General features: G+C 34.2%; 3 protein-coding genes across 5 annotated transcripts; 2 read left to right on the forward strand and 1 right to left on the reverse strand.

The window, feature by feature from the left end:
- Positions 1–646: 646 nt before the first annotated feature.
- Positions 647–9401, forward strand: LOC143578709 (transcription factor HBP-1b(c38)-like). The gene is made up of 12 exons (XM_077062192.1): positions 647–756; positions 2540–2632; positions 3688–3770; positions 3902–3972; positions 4067–4156; positions 4471–4548; positions 4639–4698; positions 5145–5222; positions 5560–5611; positions 6733–7004; positions 7842–8090; positions 9040–9401. The coding sequence occupies exons 2-12, from the start codon at positions 2550–2552 to the stop codon at positions 9184–9186; spliced, it is 1263 nt and encodes a 420-aa protein (XP_076918307.1). The 5' UTR covers positions 647–756; positions 2540–2549; the 3' UTR covers positions 9187–9401.
- A 3631-nt stretch (positions 9402–13032) lies between these two features.
- Positions 13033–16149, reverse strand: LOC143578712 (nudix hydrolase 16, mitochondrial-like). Of its 2 annotated transcripts, none has more exons than XM_077062194.1 (4): positions 15723–16149; positions 14782–14881; positions 14415–14498; positions 13033–13559 (listed from the first exon to the last, which is right to left on the reverse strand). In XM_077062194.1, exons 1-4 carry the CDS (start codon positions 15791–15793, stop codon positions 13323–13325), a joined length of 492 nt encoding a protein of 163 aa, XP_076918309.1. In that variant the 5' UTR covers positions 15794–16149; the 3' UTR covers positions 13033–13322. The 2 variants fall into 2 exon arrangements, with proteins under 2 accessions (XP_076918309.1, XP_076918308.1); XM_077062193.1 differs by having other exon boundaries at positions 13037–13559; positions 14782–14896.
- Positions 16150–17144: 995 nt separating this feature from the next.
- Positions 17145–19376, forward strand: LOC143578713 (uncharacterized). 2 transcript variants are annotated; one of them, XM_077062197.1, is made up of 4 exons: positions 17145–17362; positions 18144–18705; positions 18780–19068; positions 19167–19376. In XM_077062197.1, exons 1-4 carry the CDS (start codon positions 17275–17277, stop codon positions 19218–19220), a joined length of 993 nt encoding a protein of 330 aa, XP_076918312.1. In that variant the 5' UTR covers positions 17145–17274; the 3' UTR covers positions 19221–19376. The 2 variants fall into 2 exon arrangements, with proteins under 2 accessions (XP_076918312.1, XP_076918310.1); XM_077062195.1 differs by having other exon boundaries at positions 17146–17362; positions 19164–19375.
- Positions 19377–19701: the final 325 nt, after the last annotated feature.

Below are 19701 nucleotides of genomic sequence, written 5' to 3' on the forward strand. Positions count from 1 at the left end.
GGAAATAAGAGCGTATAATCGAGTATGAAATAAACGAGTACAAGTATGAAATAAACGACTACGAAATAAGAGCGTATGGAGTGGTAATGTGGTATAATTGAGTGTGAGATAACAAAATAATCGCGTATGAAATAAACGTTTAGAGCTAGTAGAGTTGTATAATCGAGTGTGAGCTAACCTACCCAACCTAAACTATATATAGTTGTTTGTGGGGGTAAAATGTAAAAAAAAACGGCTAGAAATCAAGAAAAAACGGGCAAAAAAGGACCCAAACGGTCATATGGCCGTTTTATAACGGTCAAAAACCGGTTAACCTAAAAACCGGTTAACCGGTTTTTGACCGTTAACCGGTTAACCGGTTTTTAGGTTAACCGGTTTTTAAATTTAACCGGTTCAATAACCGGTTTTTGTCCACTAATGAGTAACCGAAGTACTAACCGGCGGTTCAATAACCGGTCTAACCGGTTTTTTAATAACCGGTTTTTCTATTAACCGGTTTTCGGTTAAACCGACCAAACCGGTTCTATAACCGGTTTTTTTGAACACCTCTAGGTGTGACGACTGCTGACAGAAAAAAATAAAAAAACAAATTAATTAATTAATTATTTAATAATAATATTATTGAAAAAACAAGATTCTGAAACTCAGTGGGACTGCTCAATTTTAGCACAAGTTACCCCTTAAAGTCAGCAAGATCCATTTTTTCTTCTTCAAAGCTTCTAATCATGTCTACCCTCTGAACTGCTGGATATTAAGGTAATGTTTTCGACAGATATTATGTTCTTGATTGATTTTGAACTGAATTCAACTTGGGGTTAAGGTTTTATTGATCAAATTGGGTTAATTTTTGTGGGTGGTGTTTTTGATTGCATAAAGATTTGATTTTTAATATGTTTTTGTGTTCTTGAAGCATGTTATGTTATTGATTGATGTATTGAAGTAAATTCAATTTGGGGATAATTGTTTTATTGATAAAATTAGGTTAACTTTTATGTGTGGTGTTTTTGATTGCATAAAGATTTGATTTTTAATATGTTTTTTGTGTTCCTGAAGCATGTTATGTTATTAATTGATGTATTGAAGTAAATTCAATTTGGGGATAATTGTTTTATTGATAAAATTAGGTTAATTTTTGTGGGTGGTGTTTTTGATTGCATAAAGATTTGATTTTTAATATGTTTTTGTGTTCTTGAAGCATGTTATGTTATTGATTGATGTATTGAAGTAAATTCAATTTGGGGATAATTGTTTTATTGATAAAATTAGGTTAATTTTTGTGGGTGGTGTTTTTGATTGCATAAAGATTTGATTTTTGATATGTTTTTTGTGTTCTTGAAGTATTTTATGTTATTGATTGATGTATTGAAGTAAATTCAATTTGGGGTTAATGTTTTATTGATCAAATTAGGTTAATTTTTGTGGGTGGTGTTTTTGATTGCATAAAGATTTGATTTTTAATATGTTTTTGAGTTCTTGAAGTATGTTATGTTATTGATTGATGTATTGAAGTAAATTCAATTTGGGGATACTTGTTTTATTGATCAAATTAGGTTAAATTTTGTGGGTGGTGTTTTTGATTGCAAAAAGATTTGGTTTTTAATATGTTTTTGGGTTCTTGAAGTATGTTATGTTATTGATTGATGTATTGAAGTAAATTCAATTTGGGGATAATTGTTTATTGATCAAAATTAGGTCTTGACTGCATAAAGATTTCATTTTTACTTTGTTTTTTTTTTGTGTTGTTGAAGCATATTATGTACTTGGTTGATGTTGAAGTAAATTCAATTTGGGGATTATGGTTTAATTGATCAAAATTAGGTCTTGATTGCATAAAGATTTCATTTTTAGTTTTTTTTTTTGTGTGTTGTTGAAGCATATTATGTTCTTGATTGATGTATTGAAGTAAATTCAATTTGGGGATAATTGTTTTATTGTTCAAAAATTAGGTCTTGATTGCATTAAGATTTCATTTTTATTTTGTTTTTTTGTGTTGTTGAAGCATATTATGTTCTTGGTTGATGTTGAAGTAAAATTAATTTGGGGGTTTGGGTTTATGGATCAAATTTGGGTATTTTTTGTTGGTGGTGTTCTTGATTGCATAAAGATTTTATTTTTAATCGGTTTTTGTGTACTTGAGGTGAAATTAATTTGGTAGTTAGGGTTTTATCTATCAAAATTCGGAATTTTTTCGTTGATGGTGTTCTTGATTGCATAAAGATTTCATTTTTTATCTGTTTTTTTTTGTTCTTGAAGTTTATTAAGTTCTTGATTGACCTTGAGGTAAAATTAATTTAGGGGTCAGGGTTTTATCCCTCAAAATTTGGTATTTTTCCGTTGATGGTGTTCTTGATTGCATAAAGATTTCATTTTTAATCTGTTTTTATGTTCTTGAAGCATATTATATTCTTGATTGATATTGAAGCAAATTCAATTGGGCGGTGTTCTTAGAGTGCATAAATATGTCATTTTTAATCTGTTTTTTTATTTATTTATTTTTTTTGTGTTCTAATTTATGGGTTTTGTGAATTGGTGATTGAAGATGGTGATTTATGGGTAGCAAAAGCTTCAAGGTTGGTGAAAAGGTTTATACAAGAGTTGGTGACGCGATGCCTAGCTTTATCTCCAATCCGAAGTAATTTCTTATCCATATTTCAGTAATAAAAATTGTAGATTTTTGTGGGTTTTCTTAAAATAGTCTTCCAAATCAAACCCGTATGTTGAAAGTGAAAAAAGCTTCAAATTTTTAAATAGTATAATTTTTACTAGTTTGAATGTTTTTTAGCCTTTGCTTGAATCTTTATTGATGAAATATGAAATTGATGCATTTGTTCTCTCTTAGATACCATGTTTTATTTGTGTTCTTGGATTGTATGAATTAGGGGGTGTTCTGTAAAATAATATGTTAATGATTTTTTTGATTATGTAAACGGCTTATCGACTTACCACAGCCGGCTTATTTTAAGTAGGGGTGCAAACGAGCCGAGCCGAGCCCGAGCTCGACTAGGCTCGAGCTCGGCTCGTTTAACTTACACAGAGCTCGAGCTCGAGCTCGGCTCGTTTCGAGCTCTATTTTCAAAGCTCGAGCTCGGCTCGTAAATGGATTTTGAAGCTCGAGCTCGGCTCGGGCTCGGCTCGTTTACTATTTATCAATTATTTTTTTTATATAATTATAAATATTTTATATATTTTTTCTATTATAATTTTTTATGTATAAACGAATATATATTATTTAGTTATTTTTATTTATTTTTCATAACATTATATTTATTATTAATAATTATTAAATATATATTTTAAAAAAATTATATAAATGACAGGCTCGTTTAGGCTCGCGAGCCGGCTCGAGCTTGATAAGTAAAGCTCGGGCTCGGACTCGTTTATTAAACGAGCTTATTTTTAGGCTTGAGCTCGGGCTCGAGCTCGATAAAGCTCGGCTCGAACGAGCTTTTTAACGAGCCGATCTCGAGTAGCTCGCGAGCAGCTCGGCTCATTTGCACCCCTAATTTTAAGTGTAAACTTGTCATTTTGAACACACAAAATATATCAGTTAGAAATAAGCCATTCAAACTTCTTAATAAATCAACTTATTTCACCCTGAAATAAGTTGCTAGAGAAATGCCATTTATGATAAATGTAAAATTACCTATGTGCCCTTAACTTTTGATTCTAATTACTTTTTCTAATTAGTGGTACAGAGGGGAACACCGGTCAATCCTCCCGAGTTTCTAATTTTGGACCCCATGAACAATCTATTGGATTTCGTGGCGGAGGTATTCTAATACTGTTACAGTTTTTAATTTTAAACCCGTTTTGACCCGAACCTGTTTTGACCCTTAACCCAAGTAACCTGTCCGTTTTGTCAACCGATGCTTATCATGATTAAATGTGTGTTCTTGTTCAGGGTACAACAACTCCGCTTCTTTGACCAGTCAAACCATGCACCCTGATCTGCAATTTAGTGCATATGAAAAGGTGATTTGATGTGTAAATATGTTGGCTCGATTATTTATTATTATTATTTATTATATTGTGCTGACTTATACTAGCTGTGTTTTTCATGATTAAGATGTTACAAGGACAAAATATATCTCAACCGAATCAAGTTTCAAACTCTGATACTTCCACCGAGATGGACCCTGATGACAAGATTCAAAATGTAAACATTAATTTTATATTTAATTTTATATTATATATATGTATATATCTGTATATATCATAGGGAGAGATTACAAAATGCTAAATTATTGCTGGATTAAAAAAAAAGCAAACATAAGTCGTCTTAAATTTTTTATTAATGGTTCATATTTTTAATTTTTCTGTAGTTTTTACACGTAAATGCATATGCCAGTACATAAAAAACCGTTAATTTAATTTATTCATTTTTTTATTATTATTATTTTTTTAAATTCATTGTTTACCTACACACACGCACACTATAAATCTTGATATGTTTTATTATTTTATATGCAGTTTGATATTGATCCATCTAACCCTTATATGGCTTCTGGTTCTAACGACAAACAAAAAGAAAAATTTCCCGAACAAAAGGTAATTAAAGTGTTAGCCACACAAGTATGCCATTCTTAACTGAGTGATATTAACCTTTAGTTTCTGTTTTTTTTTTGTTTCAAAATTTAGACACAAAGGCGACTGGCTCAGAACCGCGAGGCAGCTAGAAAGAGTCGGTTGAGGAAAAAGGTAAAATAATATATTAATGAGTAAACGGTTGATTCAGGTTATACTTTTATCTAAAATGGATCAAATGCGTACATGTTGAAAACAATTAGTTTAACTAGAAACCAGTTAAACGGGTCAAACGGGTAAAAAGTCAACCAAAAAATGTATTCAAAAATCAAAATGCATTAAACCTCTTACATGCTTTTATTTAAGAAATAAAGTTGTACTTTTTTTATTATATTCCACACATTTACTTAGAACTCAAAAATTACACATTTTGACACAAACCGTTCTGACCTGTTACCAAAATTACCATTTTTTACTAAAATATTGCAGCCCGGCCTGTTTTGACCATATCAAATATTATCTATTTTGACATGTTATCTAACTTGCTCTAGTTTTGAAATTTAATAAGAAAAGAATAGTTTAAAGTAAAGTTAAATATGTTCTTTTTCATTTTATTGTAGGCATACGTGCAACAACTGGAGAATAGTCGACTGAAGCTAACTCAACTCGAGCAGGAGGTTCAACGAGCGCGAAAGCAGGTATGTGTGTGTGATTTAGGGGTGCAAACGAGCCGAGCCAGAGCCTACACTACCCAATCTCGCCTCATTAGACTTTTCTGAAGCTCGAGCTTGACTCTAGGCTATGTTTTTGGGCTCAAGCTCGGCTGGATATCAATCAATACATAGGAGTCCAAAAAGAGTTATGTTAAATATTAAAAATTGCTCGTATACAAGGCTCAAGCTTGACAAGGCTCGGATTGTTTCGATTATCGATCCAATCTCGAGTAGCTCGCGGTTGGTTTGGCTCGTTTGCACTCTTGGTGTGATTTAAGATTTATTTTACAAATTTAATTTATTTTTATTTTTATTTTTATAGGGTGTTGTAATTTCAAACACGGGTGATCAGTCTCAACCAAATAGCAGGAATGGTATGTATAGCGGGTTATAGTTGTCTTTCTTTTAGTTACTTTTTTTTAGTTTAACCTATCAAATATGCTTTGAGTGTTCACTATCATACAAGTAAATTACATAGAAACACATTTATTTGAAATGAATATCATATCAAATCATATAGTTACGGTCACTTATATAACATGTATGCAAGAATCACAATATATCAAATTAGACTTTTTTTAGCGGTTGATTCATTATGTGGTGTTGATTTAAATATTTTTATCTTGTTTGGCTCATCCTTAAAATACCTTATAGCGGTCGAAACAAAACAAAATCCATCTTATAACGATGTCGTGGTTAAACCTTGACAAAAGTGAAAACCCTTAATTTTTTTCTAAAAAGGTCATTTTTGTGAAATTTCATCTTTTAATTCAATAATTCTTTAACTAACCCAAATTCGTAATACTCAAAACATATATGTATCCAAACACTATTGGCACTACACCTTCTATTATAGCTACTTATCTGATTATTCAATATAGGCTTGTAAACAAGCCGAGCCAGGCCAGACCAGGGTGCGCTCGGGCTCGGCTTGCTTATCTTAATGAGCTGAAATTTTGGGTTCGGGCTCGGGTTGTCAAAGTTAGTGTCAACTCGAAGCTCATTGACCGACTCGCATAGTTAAAAAAATGTTCTTTTTTATATATGTAAAAACTAAAAGTAATATATGTAACATGCATATAACTCAAAGTTTATAAACTACAGAATTTGTAACTTACGAATATCAAAATTTGAGTTATTGTTTATATTATATTGAAGTTTAGGCAGTACTTCTAAAGATCCAAAGTCAAATTTAAAATATTAAGAGAATTTTTAATATGGTTTTATATTATTTTTTACGTAAAAATGTCATACGGATCTAAGCTATGAACACACACACACACACAAACATCTGTGGTCAATTTAAACGAGCCAAAAAGCCAAGTTAGCTTGTTACTGAACGAGCCTATTTCGAGCGAGCCGTGAGCTCTATGAACAGCCCTAATTAAATATCACATAAACACTCTTTCTGTGTATTATCTTATATTGTATCTTCTTTTCTTTTTTAGTTGAATGACCATTACATGATCACTAACTATTATTAACCAATTTACAGGCTCATTGGCATTTGTAGCAGAATATTCGCGGTGGTTAGAAGAACAAAGCAAACATACAAGTGAGCTCAGGGCGGCAGTCACTTCACATAAAAGTGACACTGAACTTCGCTCTTTAGTGGAAAACGCCACCTCACATTTTAATGATATTTTTAGACTGAAAAAAATTGCAGCAAAAGCCGATGTGTTCCATATTATTTATGGCATGTGGACGTCACCTGCAGAACGGTGTTTTCTTTGGATTGGCGGTTTTCGTTCATCTGAATTACTCAAGGCAAGTTTTGCTACAACAAATGAAATAATATTTCACATATGAAAAATGTGAAAAAATATGTTGGTGAAAAGTTGGTTATAAATCGTCACTCTTTTAACTGTAGAGAAATTGGTCAGATTTTAGTTAAAACTAGGAGGGTAAATGAGCCAAGCATATCCCAAGCTCATCTGGTCTCGAGCTTGCTAGGAATTTGCTTGTTTATTATTTACCAATTAATTTATTTTAAATACATTTATAATTGTTTTAAATATGTGTTTTAACTTTTAATTATAGTTTTTATCACAAAAATAATATATTTAGTATATCAAATAAGTTTATACAAATAGTAGGCTTGTTTAGGCTTGCAAGCCAGCTCCAGCTTGATAAGTGAAGCCCTGGCTCGGGCTCGTTTGAGCTTTTAGTAAGCCGATCTTCACTCTAGATGATTTTTTTAAAAGGTTGAAATTGCCACCGTTAAACAATAGAGAAATTAATAAAATTATATGATAAATAGTACCTTTTTTTTCTCAAATCTTTACACTTTTAATTATACAGGATTTTCATAATTCAAACCCGTCTAACTATGGACTTTTTCAGATGTCTATTATTAATTCTACATATTAATAAAAGCATGAACTTTCTATTACTTTTATGCACTTATGAGTTATGAATTATATTTCTTCCTATTTACTAAAAAGCATGTTAGTCATTTGTAAAAAATATTTATCAACCTTCAAAGGCTAATTACTATTTTTATAATTTTCTACACATTTATAACTGCATTTTCTTTTATAAAGCGTGACATTATCAATCAATCAATTGGAACCGTTGACTGAACAACAATTATCAATTTGGCAGCTTCTCGTGACTCACTTGGAACCGTTGACTGAACAACAATTAGCAAGCATTGATCATTTACAACAAACGTCATTGCAAGCGGAAGAAGCTTTATCACAAGGAATGGATGCATTGCAGCAGTCTTTGGCAGAAACATTAGCCCGAGATGCACCCGTGGTCCCACCGGGCTCGTCGGGTATGGCTAACTACATGGGTCAAATGGCTATGGCTATGGGCAAGTTGGGCTCGCTTGAAAATTTTCTTCGCCAGGTTAATTCTCTTTTAAATTTCGTAATTGAAACCAGGAACTAATAAGAGTTTGTTTTACTGAATAAACGAAAACAGCGTTATATACACTGAATAAACGAAAACAGCGTTAAAACCAAGTACTTATAAGAGTTTGTGTAATAACATTGTTAAAAATTTATGTACACAAAAAACCATAACTGATTGGTTGATATGTTTATTTTTTTCGTTTTTTAAATGTTTATCTACACATGTATAGATTATGTGTAGGAAATATACCTAAACATGATTTACGCATGTGTAGGTTCTATAAATAAATAGCTTTTTGGAATATGAGAAAGACAGAATTACAAATTTTGTCCTTTAAATATACGTGATTTATGGATCATGTCCATAAATAGATTTTTGGAATATGAGAAAGACAAAATTACAAATTTTGTCCTTTAAATATAAGTGATTTATGGATCATGTCCTTTAAAAAGTTTATCTGCGGGCGGTGTCCTTTATATGACAAAATACGTTCACTTTTAGTCCTTTATACTAACTGTCATCCAAAAACTAAGTTAAATCCAAACATGCCAAGACTTACCGGGTTTTTTTTTAACATATTTTTATTTAATTTCTGTTTCTAATAATATATTTAATTTGTTTTTAAATATAAATACCTAAATAGTATGCGTAAAAAGACTTAAATGCCCTCACATGCTAAGACTTAACGGGGTTTTTGGATGCCAGTTAGTCAAAAGGACAAAAATCAAACAAACATGTCATGTAAGGTGGCTTGCAAATAAACTTTTTAAAGGATCTGATCTATAAATTGCATATGTTTAAAGGACAAAAATTGTACTTCTGTCTCTTTTCTAAGATGAATAAAACATTGCATTACAAGTTTCAACCATTTTCTTGTATTTTAAATTTCTTAAAAATGGAAAACTTGAATAATTAATTCAATTTTTTTTTTTGCAAATCCCAGGCGGATCACTTGAGGGAAAAAACATTACAACAAATGCACACAATACTTACAACCCGACAATCAGCGCGGGCCCTACTTGCAATTAATGACTATTTTTCTCGGCTTCGGGCCCTAAGTACTCTTTGGTTTGCTCGCCCACAAGAGTAGAGGTAACATGTGCAAGTAAAGATAAATGCAATATCATCATGTACAGTAGGGTTTGTAATGCAGTGTGGCTGTTAAAAATAGGTGACAGCAATATTCTCATTTAGTAGTATTATCAAATAGGAGTAGCAAGAAAATAAAGTGGATGGATTGTATTGTGATTATAATATTTAATATTGTGAATTCATGTATTATTAGGTATACTTCAGTTGGTTGTTTGTTGTTGTAACACCACAACCCGGAACAGGATGACGTGTCACTATTACCGATATCAAATCAATGCCACAATCCAAAATACAACAAAAATCAATGCAACCTATGTCATATTATTAAACCAAAATGAATTAACTCCTAAAAGCTTGAACTTCATTATTCTCTCTCATCACTAATTTCCCAGAGTCCCGAATTACCTGAAAACAAAATAAGAAAAACAAAACAAGAAAATACGGCTGAGCCAAAAATTGCCCAGTAACGGAGAGAACAATAGTACAGGTAAAGGCATACATAAGACAAAACACATACTGAAATAAAACTGAAACTATTGCGGATATAAAACCACGTTTTAGACCGAACTATAATTAGATGCGAAACATAATCCGATACACGATCGGGACGTAATCTGAATATACTCAAATTTAATCAAATGCAGATACATATATCAAAAACGGACCAGAAATATAGCGAAACAAAATATAATTACTAAAATACACGACGATGATGTTAAAATAAATAGGTCGTGTAATACGGAAGCACCCAGAGCCTAAACAGAGGGGTACACAGCTAGCTAGTCCATGCACCAAGGAGACGGTGTGGGTGGCGTGCACACATTGTTCCATCTCAAACAGAAGTCAGGAGTCAGGAGTCAGGAGTCGGAGCTAAGATCGACCTATACGCCTCTAAGTGGCCAAGGTACTACATGAGTACTTTCAGAGACGCCGTGAACTTTGATTACGCACTGTCACGATAAGTGCCATGTCGTTGACGCCCCAACGACAAGTCAGAATTTGCTCGGGTAACAAAGTACTAAAGATAACACCATATAACTAAACATATTCAAACCAGAACATGCAATAAAGAGTACAAAATAAATAATCTATTGCATGCTACAAAAATATATTATATAATATAACTGAACTTAAAATATAACTTTCGCGTAACAAAAATCCGTACTACAAAGTAACGGAATAGAGTCAATACTATAAGTAAACGAAAACAGAAACCGTAACGAAGTAACGGAATATAATTTATACTATGAGTGACAGAAACCAGAAACCGTACTACCAAGTAACAGAATATAATTAATACTAAGAGTAACAAAAACAGAAACCGTACTACGAAGTAACAAGAAACAGAATCCGTACTACGAAGTAACGGAATGTATATATAATACTAAGAGTAAACGATAACATATTCCGTACTACGAAGTAACGGAATGTATATATAATACTAAGAGTAAACGATAACAGATTCCGTACTACGAAGTAACGGAATGTATATATAATACTAAGAGTAAACGATAACAGATTCCGTACCTCAGTAGTCAATAATTAAGCACGCAAAGTCGAGCCACGTTAAGTTGTACTAACACCTACATGTTATTTATAGTTTGAATTAAATTTACAAAACTTAATTTAGTTATTTTATTCGTTGGTACCTTCTGCTCCGGCGACGGAAGCGTTTAAATATTTACTTTGCCATGATGGTGATTGTGTGCATTGATTGTGTCCAGGTGTGTGTTTACTTGTGTGTTTTAGGATTTTACCCATGTGATCAAATTAAATAGTGATAAAATAGTTTATTTTATCAAGTACTATGATTATGATTTTAAGAATTTAATAAGTTTGTTTCACACCTTTTGAACAAAACCATGCACACAGTATACACATGGCTTTACACATGCTAACCTACGTACACTTATCACCACACACACACCATACACAAACACGACAGACGCATGCATCACACACCGCACCCATCCAACACACACATGTTTTTCGTTGAACCAAAACTAAACGAAACCGCGGTCGTCGAAACAAATTAAAACGATACCAAAATTTATATCTTTTAAGTTTAAATGATCAGACGGAGGTTTCTATTTGGTACCTTAATAGTCGAACCAACAATCAGAGTATGAGACGAGCGATGGCGCACGAATGAGGGATGGCGGCTAGTTCAGAACGATGGCCAAGGCGGAGAAGTGCATCGGTGGTGGTTAACTACGATCGCGACAACAAGCAGCGAGGAGGGTGGCGGCGTCACAAGGTGGTGCAGCGGCGGATTACCAGACGTGTAGAGCGTGACCTTACTTCTCCTTTGTAAAACAAAGCTTCATATTAGTGAGTATTAGTTGCCGGCCGGAACCAAACAAGGTGGTGTACGTATATAACATAAACACACAAAACAAATTATTAAAACTCACCTCAATGGTTTAGCGAAGCGAATAAGAGGACTGAGACGGCAGCGGCGTAACTCAAGAACGCGTGCGGGCTGATGATAGTCATCTCCGACAGCAATCAATAGCGGTGGCGGTAGCTTCCGACACGTTGTGGGACGATGGTGGGGTTAAACTCAGTCGCGAACGGAGGCTGGCGGTGCAACGGAGCCGAAGAAGAATAGCGGCAGTTTATTAACGGGGCGGCGATGTCAAAAGGTGGCGTTGGGTCCTTAAAACAAAGACAGAAGCGGCAGCGGTGGTTGTCTCCGGTGATAACAAATTGCGGTGATTATGGTGGGTCACGGCGGGTCGTCATGGAGTATGAAATTCGTGATGGGTTTAGAATTGATTTACGTGGCTTAAGGGTTATATAAGTCGAGTGATAGGGTTCCCGTCGTGATGCTCATACTTCGGATATTTAGTTTGTAGCAGATAAGAGATAAATGAGGTTCTTGGTCAAAATATCAACACATGATGGAAGGGAAAATAATTTTACGTAGGCTTGTTTTACAAGGATTCAAATCATTGAATAGATTTCTTTTAGTTTATCTAGTTTTGTATATAATTCCCTTTTAGCCAAATCTATTTTCAATATTTATTATCATATAAACATTAATATATCATATTTTATAAAACTTAAATTTACGGGCATTACAGTTGTTGTGTAAAGACCATTGTTTTTCTTATGTGGAAATATCATGTTTCCTATGCTTTGTTTCGAGTTTCGTTTCCTATGTTTTGAGTGTTTTGCTTCACGCCGAAGTGCATATTTCTTTAAAATGTTGTGCTAGAGTATAACAAAGTGGTGTTTTCTTTAGACTCCCTAAAAATTTAAATAGTTGACCGTTACATAAGTTGGGGAGAGATCTACGGAGAACACCTTTTATTACGCTAAACACCTTTGATTGCGAGAACAGACAAAATAAAATAAACCATACATTTTTTCAATCTTAATTTGAAACAAAATATGGGGACTTTCTTACTTTTCGACCTTGTCAACTGATAGTGAAAGAACAAAATCGTTAAAATTCTATTTTAGCCGGATCTATAATAGGAATAAATAAATAGAATTGGAAATAGTTGGCTTGGTCCGTTCAAGAAATACTGGCTGACTGGGGACTCTTTGGGCCGTGATTCATAAGATTCTAACAGACCCCACGATTTTCCTCTCATACTCTCCCTTGAGCTGCTTCAGAGCGAAGAAAAAGTTTCAATTTCACATTTCGACATAAAAAAGAGATCTTGATCTTCGGACTCCCGAATGAAAATGAAAGAGAATAATAGTATATATGCACTACTTATTAATTTCCACTTATCTATCTTGGAATCAAAACTAAATATAAACTATATGTATATAACTTATGTATAGGTAAATGATACAAGACTAAAAGAACTAAAGTTTGATAGTTTTTATGTATATAACATACACATATGTACGTAAGAAGTACAAAACATAAAAATACCAGTAGCCGTTGAATTAAACAATTTAAACTCGTTCTTTTTGTTCTCGCAGTAATTTAGTGTTCTCAAATGTTATCCCTACATAAGTTGTCCAAAAATAAAAAATAAGTAAAAAAGAACAAGGTAGTTTCAATTTTCAACTGTCACTAGTCTTAAACTCATAATATTCACCCAAACAGTTAAAATCAGTACATCCTGCAATTAACCTTCTTGACATCTAAAACTAGAAAAACGTAAAAATCGGTTATTTGCAGCCCCTAGTTGGAACCATACCACCATCACGCCATTTCATGAACCCGTTTTCTAATGCCTCCCGCATCCACAAGTGCCTGCAACACTGAATCGCTTCGGGAACCGTGACCCAACTTCTGACCCGGCGGCTTTGTTCGGGCCACGAGCTCAATTCTTCTTTCACAAGCAACGCAAACATTGCAGCGCGACATCTGCCTCCAGGGCTAGACTCGTAGTGCCCTAGAAAATGCTAGAATCAAAATTATATGATATTAGTCATTAGATCATGTAAATCACATTTATATAACTGCAGAGCCATAAACGAACCGAACATGCGGTGAACCGTTCAATAGTAAGTTTATTTGTTTAATAAGCGAACAAGCATGAACATATTCTTTAGTTCATTTGGTTAAACGGACTAACATGAACGCAAGTCTCGTTCATTAATTGAAGTTCATGAACATTCAACTACGTTCGTTCCGTTTCATTCACTAGTTTAAGTTCGTTCATTAACGTTCGTCAATATATTGATTTAAAGCACGTTACAATTTAGTTTAGTTTTAATAATTTTTAAGGCCCAACACATCGTTGTTCACATTTACTTTCAATTGGTTTTAGCTAACGTATATTTGTTTGTTTATCTATGTTCAGTTATGTTCGTTCGTTTATACTATTAATGAATGAACATAAACGAACACAAACACACTCATTTTCTTAATGAACAAACACAAATAAAAAAAACTTTGTTGTTTTAATTGTTTGTGTTTGATCGATTCGTCTTTGTTCAGTTTAGTTAAAGGCCTAAATAAACAGGTAGTAAAGAGGCAATGAATAACAATATAAAACAGGTTTGAGTCGAAGCAAGTAAATTTGTTATGGGTCGGGTCAGGTAGACCAAAAATACTTTCAAAGGCTTACTTTTTATACAAACAATTAATGTGTAAAAATGATTTAAAGACTTAGTAGTTCAAGAATAATCTAATTAATTGAACATAATAATTTAAGGAGGTTTTATGCATTAAAATTAGTTTTCATTTTAGCTATTTCTTTATACGTTTATTTTACGACAATATTAATTTAAAAAAGCATAAACAATTTTACTCACCATTATATCTCCTCGAACTCCAGCCTCTTCCAATGCTTCACGTGCGGCTGCCTCCTCAACGGTTTCATCATTTTCCCATCCACCCTAATAAATAAAATTTAAAAAATAAACATGTAAATCACTAATAACTACATAATGAAAAATGGTGTTTGGATCAAATATAAATGTAAATTAACGTGTAGACCGTGTGAAGTGAAGTAAAAGTCCATGCAGTGGCAAAATTGTATCTACTTGTACTTTGGCACTGCACGTTTTCTTCTCTTCACTTCGCACCTTAAAACCTATTTGTTCGCAATCCCGACCAATGAAATATAAAACCCTAAGCTTATGTTTGGGATTAATAATAATATATACATTAAAAACATACCTTTGGGAACAAAAGACCAGGTCCACTTGTAGAGTTGATCATTAGCACCTCAACAATCTTTTCAGATTTGTTACCATTACTGTCTTCTGAACACCGGAACCTGTACGGAATGCACCTGCGAATTAAACCCTATTTTCAAAATTCAAAACTCGGAGAACTGAATGAGCAAAGATCACTAAAATCTAGGCTGTTGAAAGGTTCATGTTTGAGTGTTGGCGAGTCCAACCTGAGTATCCGACACGAACCCAAACCCGAAAAATCGTGAAAGACACATGAACCCGAACACCCCATGCATATTGACACGCTGGTGTAAACCCGCCCCCTTTAGCTAATCGTTCTCACGCTCTCGACTCAAAACTGGCACGAACCCGAACACGAAAATTGTGAAAGACACGCGAAACCGAACAACCCCTGTATATTTGCAGGTTGGCCCAAACCCGACCCGTATAGCTAAATGCGTTCACACGCTCGACCTGAAATTTAACACAAATCCGAACACAAGGCTCATGAAAGACACGTGAACCCGAACACACCCTGCATATTCGCAGGTTGGCCAAAATCCAACCCGTTTAGCTAAACGGGTTCGCCCGCTTGACCCGAAAGTGACCCGAACCCAAACCTTGGCACGAACCAGTAACACAAAAAACGTGAGACACGTGAACCCAAACACGACCGGCATATTCACAGGTTGACCAAAACCCGAACCATTTAGCTAACGGGTTGGCAGGCTCGACCCGAACCCATTTATACCAAACCACACCCAAAAATTGGAAACAGAAATCAGTGTTTCAACTTTCAAGATTACAAATTTGGGGAAATAAAAAATCATCAAGATTTTTAACACAAATAATTATCAAAAAATTGAATTTGGGGAAAAAAATTAAGGTTTCAATGTTTGATAAACAAATTAAAGATCAAACTGAAACAGGTGAATCGAATACCCGGCGATAAGACGGCAACCGGACTCATAACGCTGCTGATGACGACCAGTTCGGGCCACCAATTCCGACATTTGACGATCAATTCATAAACCTAATAATAATAATAACAACAACATCTTTCGATCATTTAACAAAAAGATTGGTTTTTTGAGAACCCTTTTCGGAGTTAATCAAAACCCATTTTCCAGCAAGGAAAATGATTCCGATTTTAATTTCTTGATTTTAGGGATTGAATTGATGGGTTCTGGAAGAAGAAGATGAGAGAGAAAGGGGGTTGGAGAGATGAGAGAGAGAGAGAATAAAGGCGGAGATTTCGTGAAGGGTGGGTTACGTATGGTGTGAATAAGTAAAAATTGTGAAGCATGATATGATGTCAGCGTCCATGGAGGTGAATGTGATGAGGATTGTTGGTTGTTTGCAGCAGGCAGCTGCTTTTCGTGTTCAAACTCAACGAGTCAACTACATCTTTGATGTTGTTGCCTTGTTGGGGACTGATGCTATTATTTGTGTTGAAACATTATATAATCTACGAGCATTTACAATTGTGTTATTTAAACACAACCAATTTAACGCATTTATTAAACGTGTTAAGTGGGTGTGGTTGGGTCAGAATGATGTAGGACCGGAACGAGTTAAGTGGGTGGGCAGGCTTGTATTGCGCGCCTAATGCCGCAATACGTGTTTTATGGTGCTAGATTGTGTGTTCCATTCTAACTTATTTCAAAACATTTGCAAGATAACACCAACTTATTCTAATATGCAAAACAAAATGTCAATCCATTATGAACCAGTTTCTTTATAAATGGTTGTCTCAATCAAACTCTTCTGAGACTCATTTATGAGAAACATTCACCATATCAACCTAATTTAAAAAAAAAAACGACCCATATCAAGCTAGTTTTGGTATGGTGAGCCAAAATTGGTTTTATGTAAAAAGATTTGATGTTTTAGACATGGTGATTATCAATATTTTAATTAGGTTAACTTTAAATGACGATTGAAATTCTGTTTCGATAGCATGATTGTTAATACTTCAGACTTGTAATTTTATAGTCTTATGTTAAAAACCTGACTTAAATAGGTTCCAACTTGATGATTTTCATTCTTGAGTCGCCCATGAAATATCAAAACCAATATAAATAAGGATATTAAATAAAGGTTGTGGCATAATAATAATAATAATAATAATAATAAATTGTGGCATAAACAATAAAAAAAAAAAAAAGTTGTAAATCTATCCTTTGTTTAACCAAGCAAATGTTAGAAAATTGTCACCTACCTCCAAAGGGAAAAGCCAAGTGGGCTGGCAGGCAGGCAGGCAGGCAGGCTAATTCACATTGAATCTATCCATCCAACCAACCAACCCTAATCAGGATTAGATCTCTGTATTGTATGTATTCTCTCTAAAATAAAAGTATCTTCTTCTTAAACCTTCTCCTTCTCTCTGTACAGGAGGAGGAGAGAGAGAGAGAAGAAGATAGATTATTATTATTATTATTATTCTCATCTCAATTGTTTCAATATTAGGTTAGAAGATTCTATCCATTAAACCATGGAGCATCAGAATTCAGTACCCACTTTCTTTCCGGTCGATCCGTTTCTGGTCGAAGCCTTGCAGAATCCACGTCATCGTCTCACCAGTTACTTTCTTCCACCTAATTTATGCCTTTATACTTTTAATTGCTGATAGTTACTTTGATTGACCTAATTTCGTTTCTCAATTTTGCCCTAATCTATGTTGATCTATTGATTTCTTCTTCGTTTTGATTGTTTGTTTGTTTGTTTGTTTCATACTTAGGCTTACTGTTTTATTACATTAGATCTGCTCAATTTGATACTTCATTGATTGTTTTATTTCACCAATTGCCATTGTTAATTAGGGTTAGCCACTTAGCATTATAAGATTGTCTGCTGTTAGATGAGGGATGAGATTGATACATAATTATTATTATTAAGTAAAAACCGAAACGTACCGGAACATCCTAGTGCTGTTTGATTGGTATTGGTTAGGGGTGTGCACGGTTTAGTTTGGTTATTAGCCAAAACCGAAACGGAAGTCATTGGTTAGTCTGTTTTGTTAACCAATCGGTTTTCGGTTACTCAGTTTTTGGCTCGGTGCTTGACCTGACATTATTTTGATTTTTCGGTAATTTTGATTGTATAGGTGTTAGGTTTACTGTTTCATACTGAATACGAGTGAAAGTGTAATCTGTATATGTTGGTTGCGTATCGGTTTGTACCATAATCATTAAAAATACCGAAAAGTACTGGGACTGAAAGTTACTGAAAAGATGCTCATCTCTGCATTACTACATTAGATTATTAACACTAGATTATTCATCAGATCTTTACATACTAGAGGTTTTTTTTTAGAAAATCAGTTTCTTATACCGCTAAATTTGTTTTTTCTGTTTATTTTAGTTCTTCGAATGGAGCTTGATATCCAAAAATTCATTCAAAATACTGAAAAACAACAATTTGAGTTTCAACATTTCCCTACATCTTATCTCCGACTCGCGGCTCACCGTGTTGCACAACACTACGGTCTTCAAACCATGGTTCCTGACAACTTTACAGACGGTCAAGGGGCTCGACTTTTGGTTAAACGGTCAACCGAAACGAAACAACCCGTGTTCTGTTTATCGGATGTGCCGACTAAGGTTTCAGAAACCAATAAACATGCGCAGACCAAGATTGTGTTAAAACCTAGGCCTAAATTGTCAGCTGATGGAGCAAACGTTGGTAAGAAGTCGGGTTCGGTTAAGACGGTTGAAGAAAGAAAGGAGGATTATGATCGGGCCCGGGCTCGTATTTTTAGTCCTCAGTCAGATGGCTCGGGTTCGTCAAGGGCTAATTCAGAGAGTGGTGATGAAAGTGACGGGGCTAAAAACTCGTTTGTTGATGGGAATAGTTCTCGTGTTGCAATATTAAGGGACCGGGAGAAGGATTTAACTGACCCGGATTATGATCGGAGCTATGATAGGTATACTTTTTGACATTTAAGTTTTGGCTTCTAATTTGTATTATATCATTAATAATGTTAAATTAACAACGTAGGTATATGAGGAACTTGCCAGTGAATCAAGGGCTTAATTTGTTGCCAATGACTTTACCAAAATTCCAACCGCCATGTGTCCAATATGATCCTGTAATACCAATACCGCACCTGGGCCAACACACAAATGTTCAAAGTCAAACACCTGTTGGCTATAGTCGATCGGGTATAAATCCATACCCTGTTGTTGGAATGAATCCCGTATCAAGAGATGCTGTTTATATGCAATGGCCAACTCATTCCATGATGTATGCACACACATATGATCAGTTTAGACATGCGGTTTTTCAGGTATAATATTAATTGTGACTTTGTTCTTTATCTACTTATCATTGAAGCAGGTGTTTGGATGCATGTTTGGCTGACTTGATTTTGAACTGTTGTAGCAGGCACCATTCTGTCAACCGCAGCCTTTGAGTTTTGATTACTCGCAAAACCGTTAGGCTCTCATTTTGAGCTAAAAGATTGGATTGGAACAACGATTTTGTTTTGTACTAGGAAGTTATATTGTTACTCGTCAAAAAACTTATGTTTGATTTATCTTATTAATATGACGCATTCTATTATTGTTTTCCACTTTGTAGTGAAGCTTTATGTTTATGGGTGGTTATGTTTTATGTTTTCCAAACTAGGGTCTTGCATGCAATACAGTGTTATCATTGTATTTGTATTTTGGCGGCAACACAATAACGATTAGGTGGTGGCAACAAATAATTGTTGCGGGCATTGATGACCAGTTTTAAGTTATCAAGTTTTATAATAGTTACCAGTTGCTTAATTTGAGTATGGCTAAACTCACTGGACAAGTTGAATTGACAAAAATAAAACATATGCAATTACTCTCGTCAGCTTACATGGCTCAACTATTTTTGAAATAACTTCACACCTAGACGTCAATGCTTCTGTCTTAAAAAGATATTTTGT

Source organism: Bidens hawaiensis, unplaced genomic scaffold (genome assembly GCF_021521415.1).
Source record: "Bidens hawaiensis isolate Kalapana, Puna unplaced genomic scaffold, B.hawaiensis_p1.1 tig00029326_1, whole genome shotgun sequence".
Lineage (NCBI taxonomy): Eukaryota > Viridiplantae > Streptophyta > Magnoliopsida > Asterales > Asteraceae > Bidens > Bidens hawaiensis.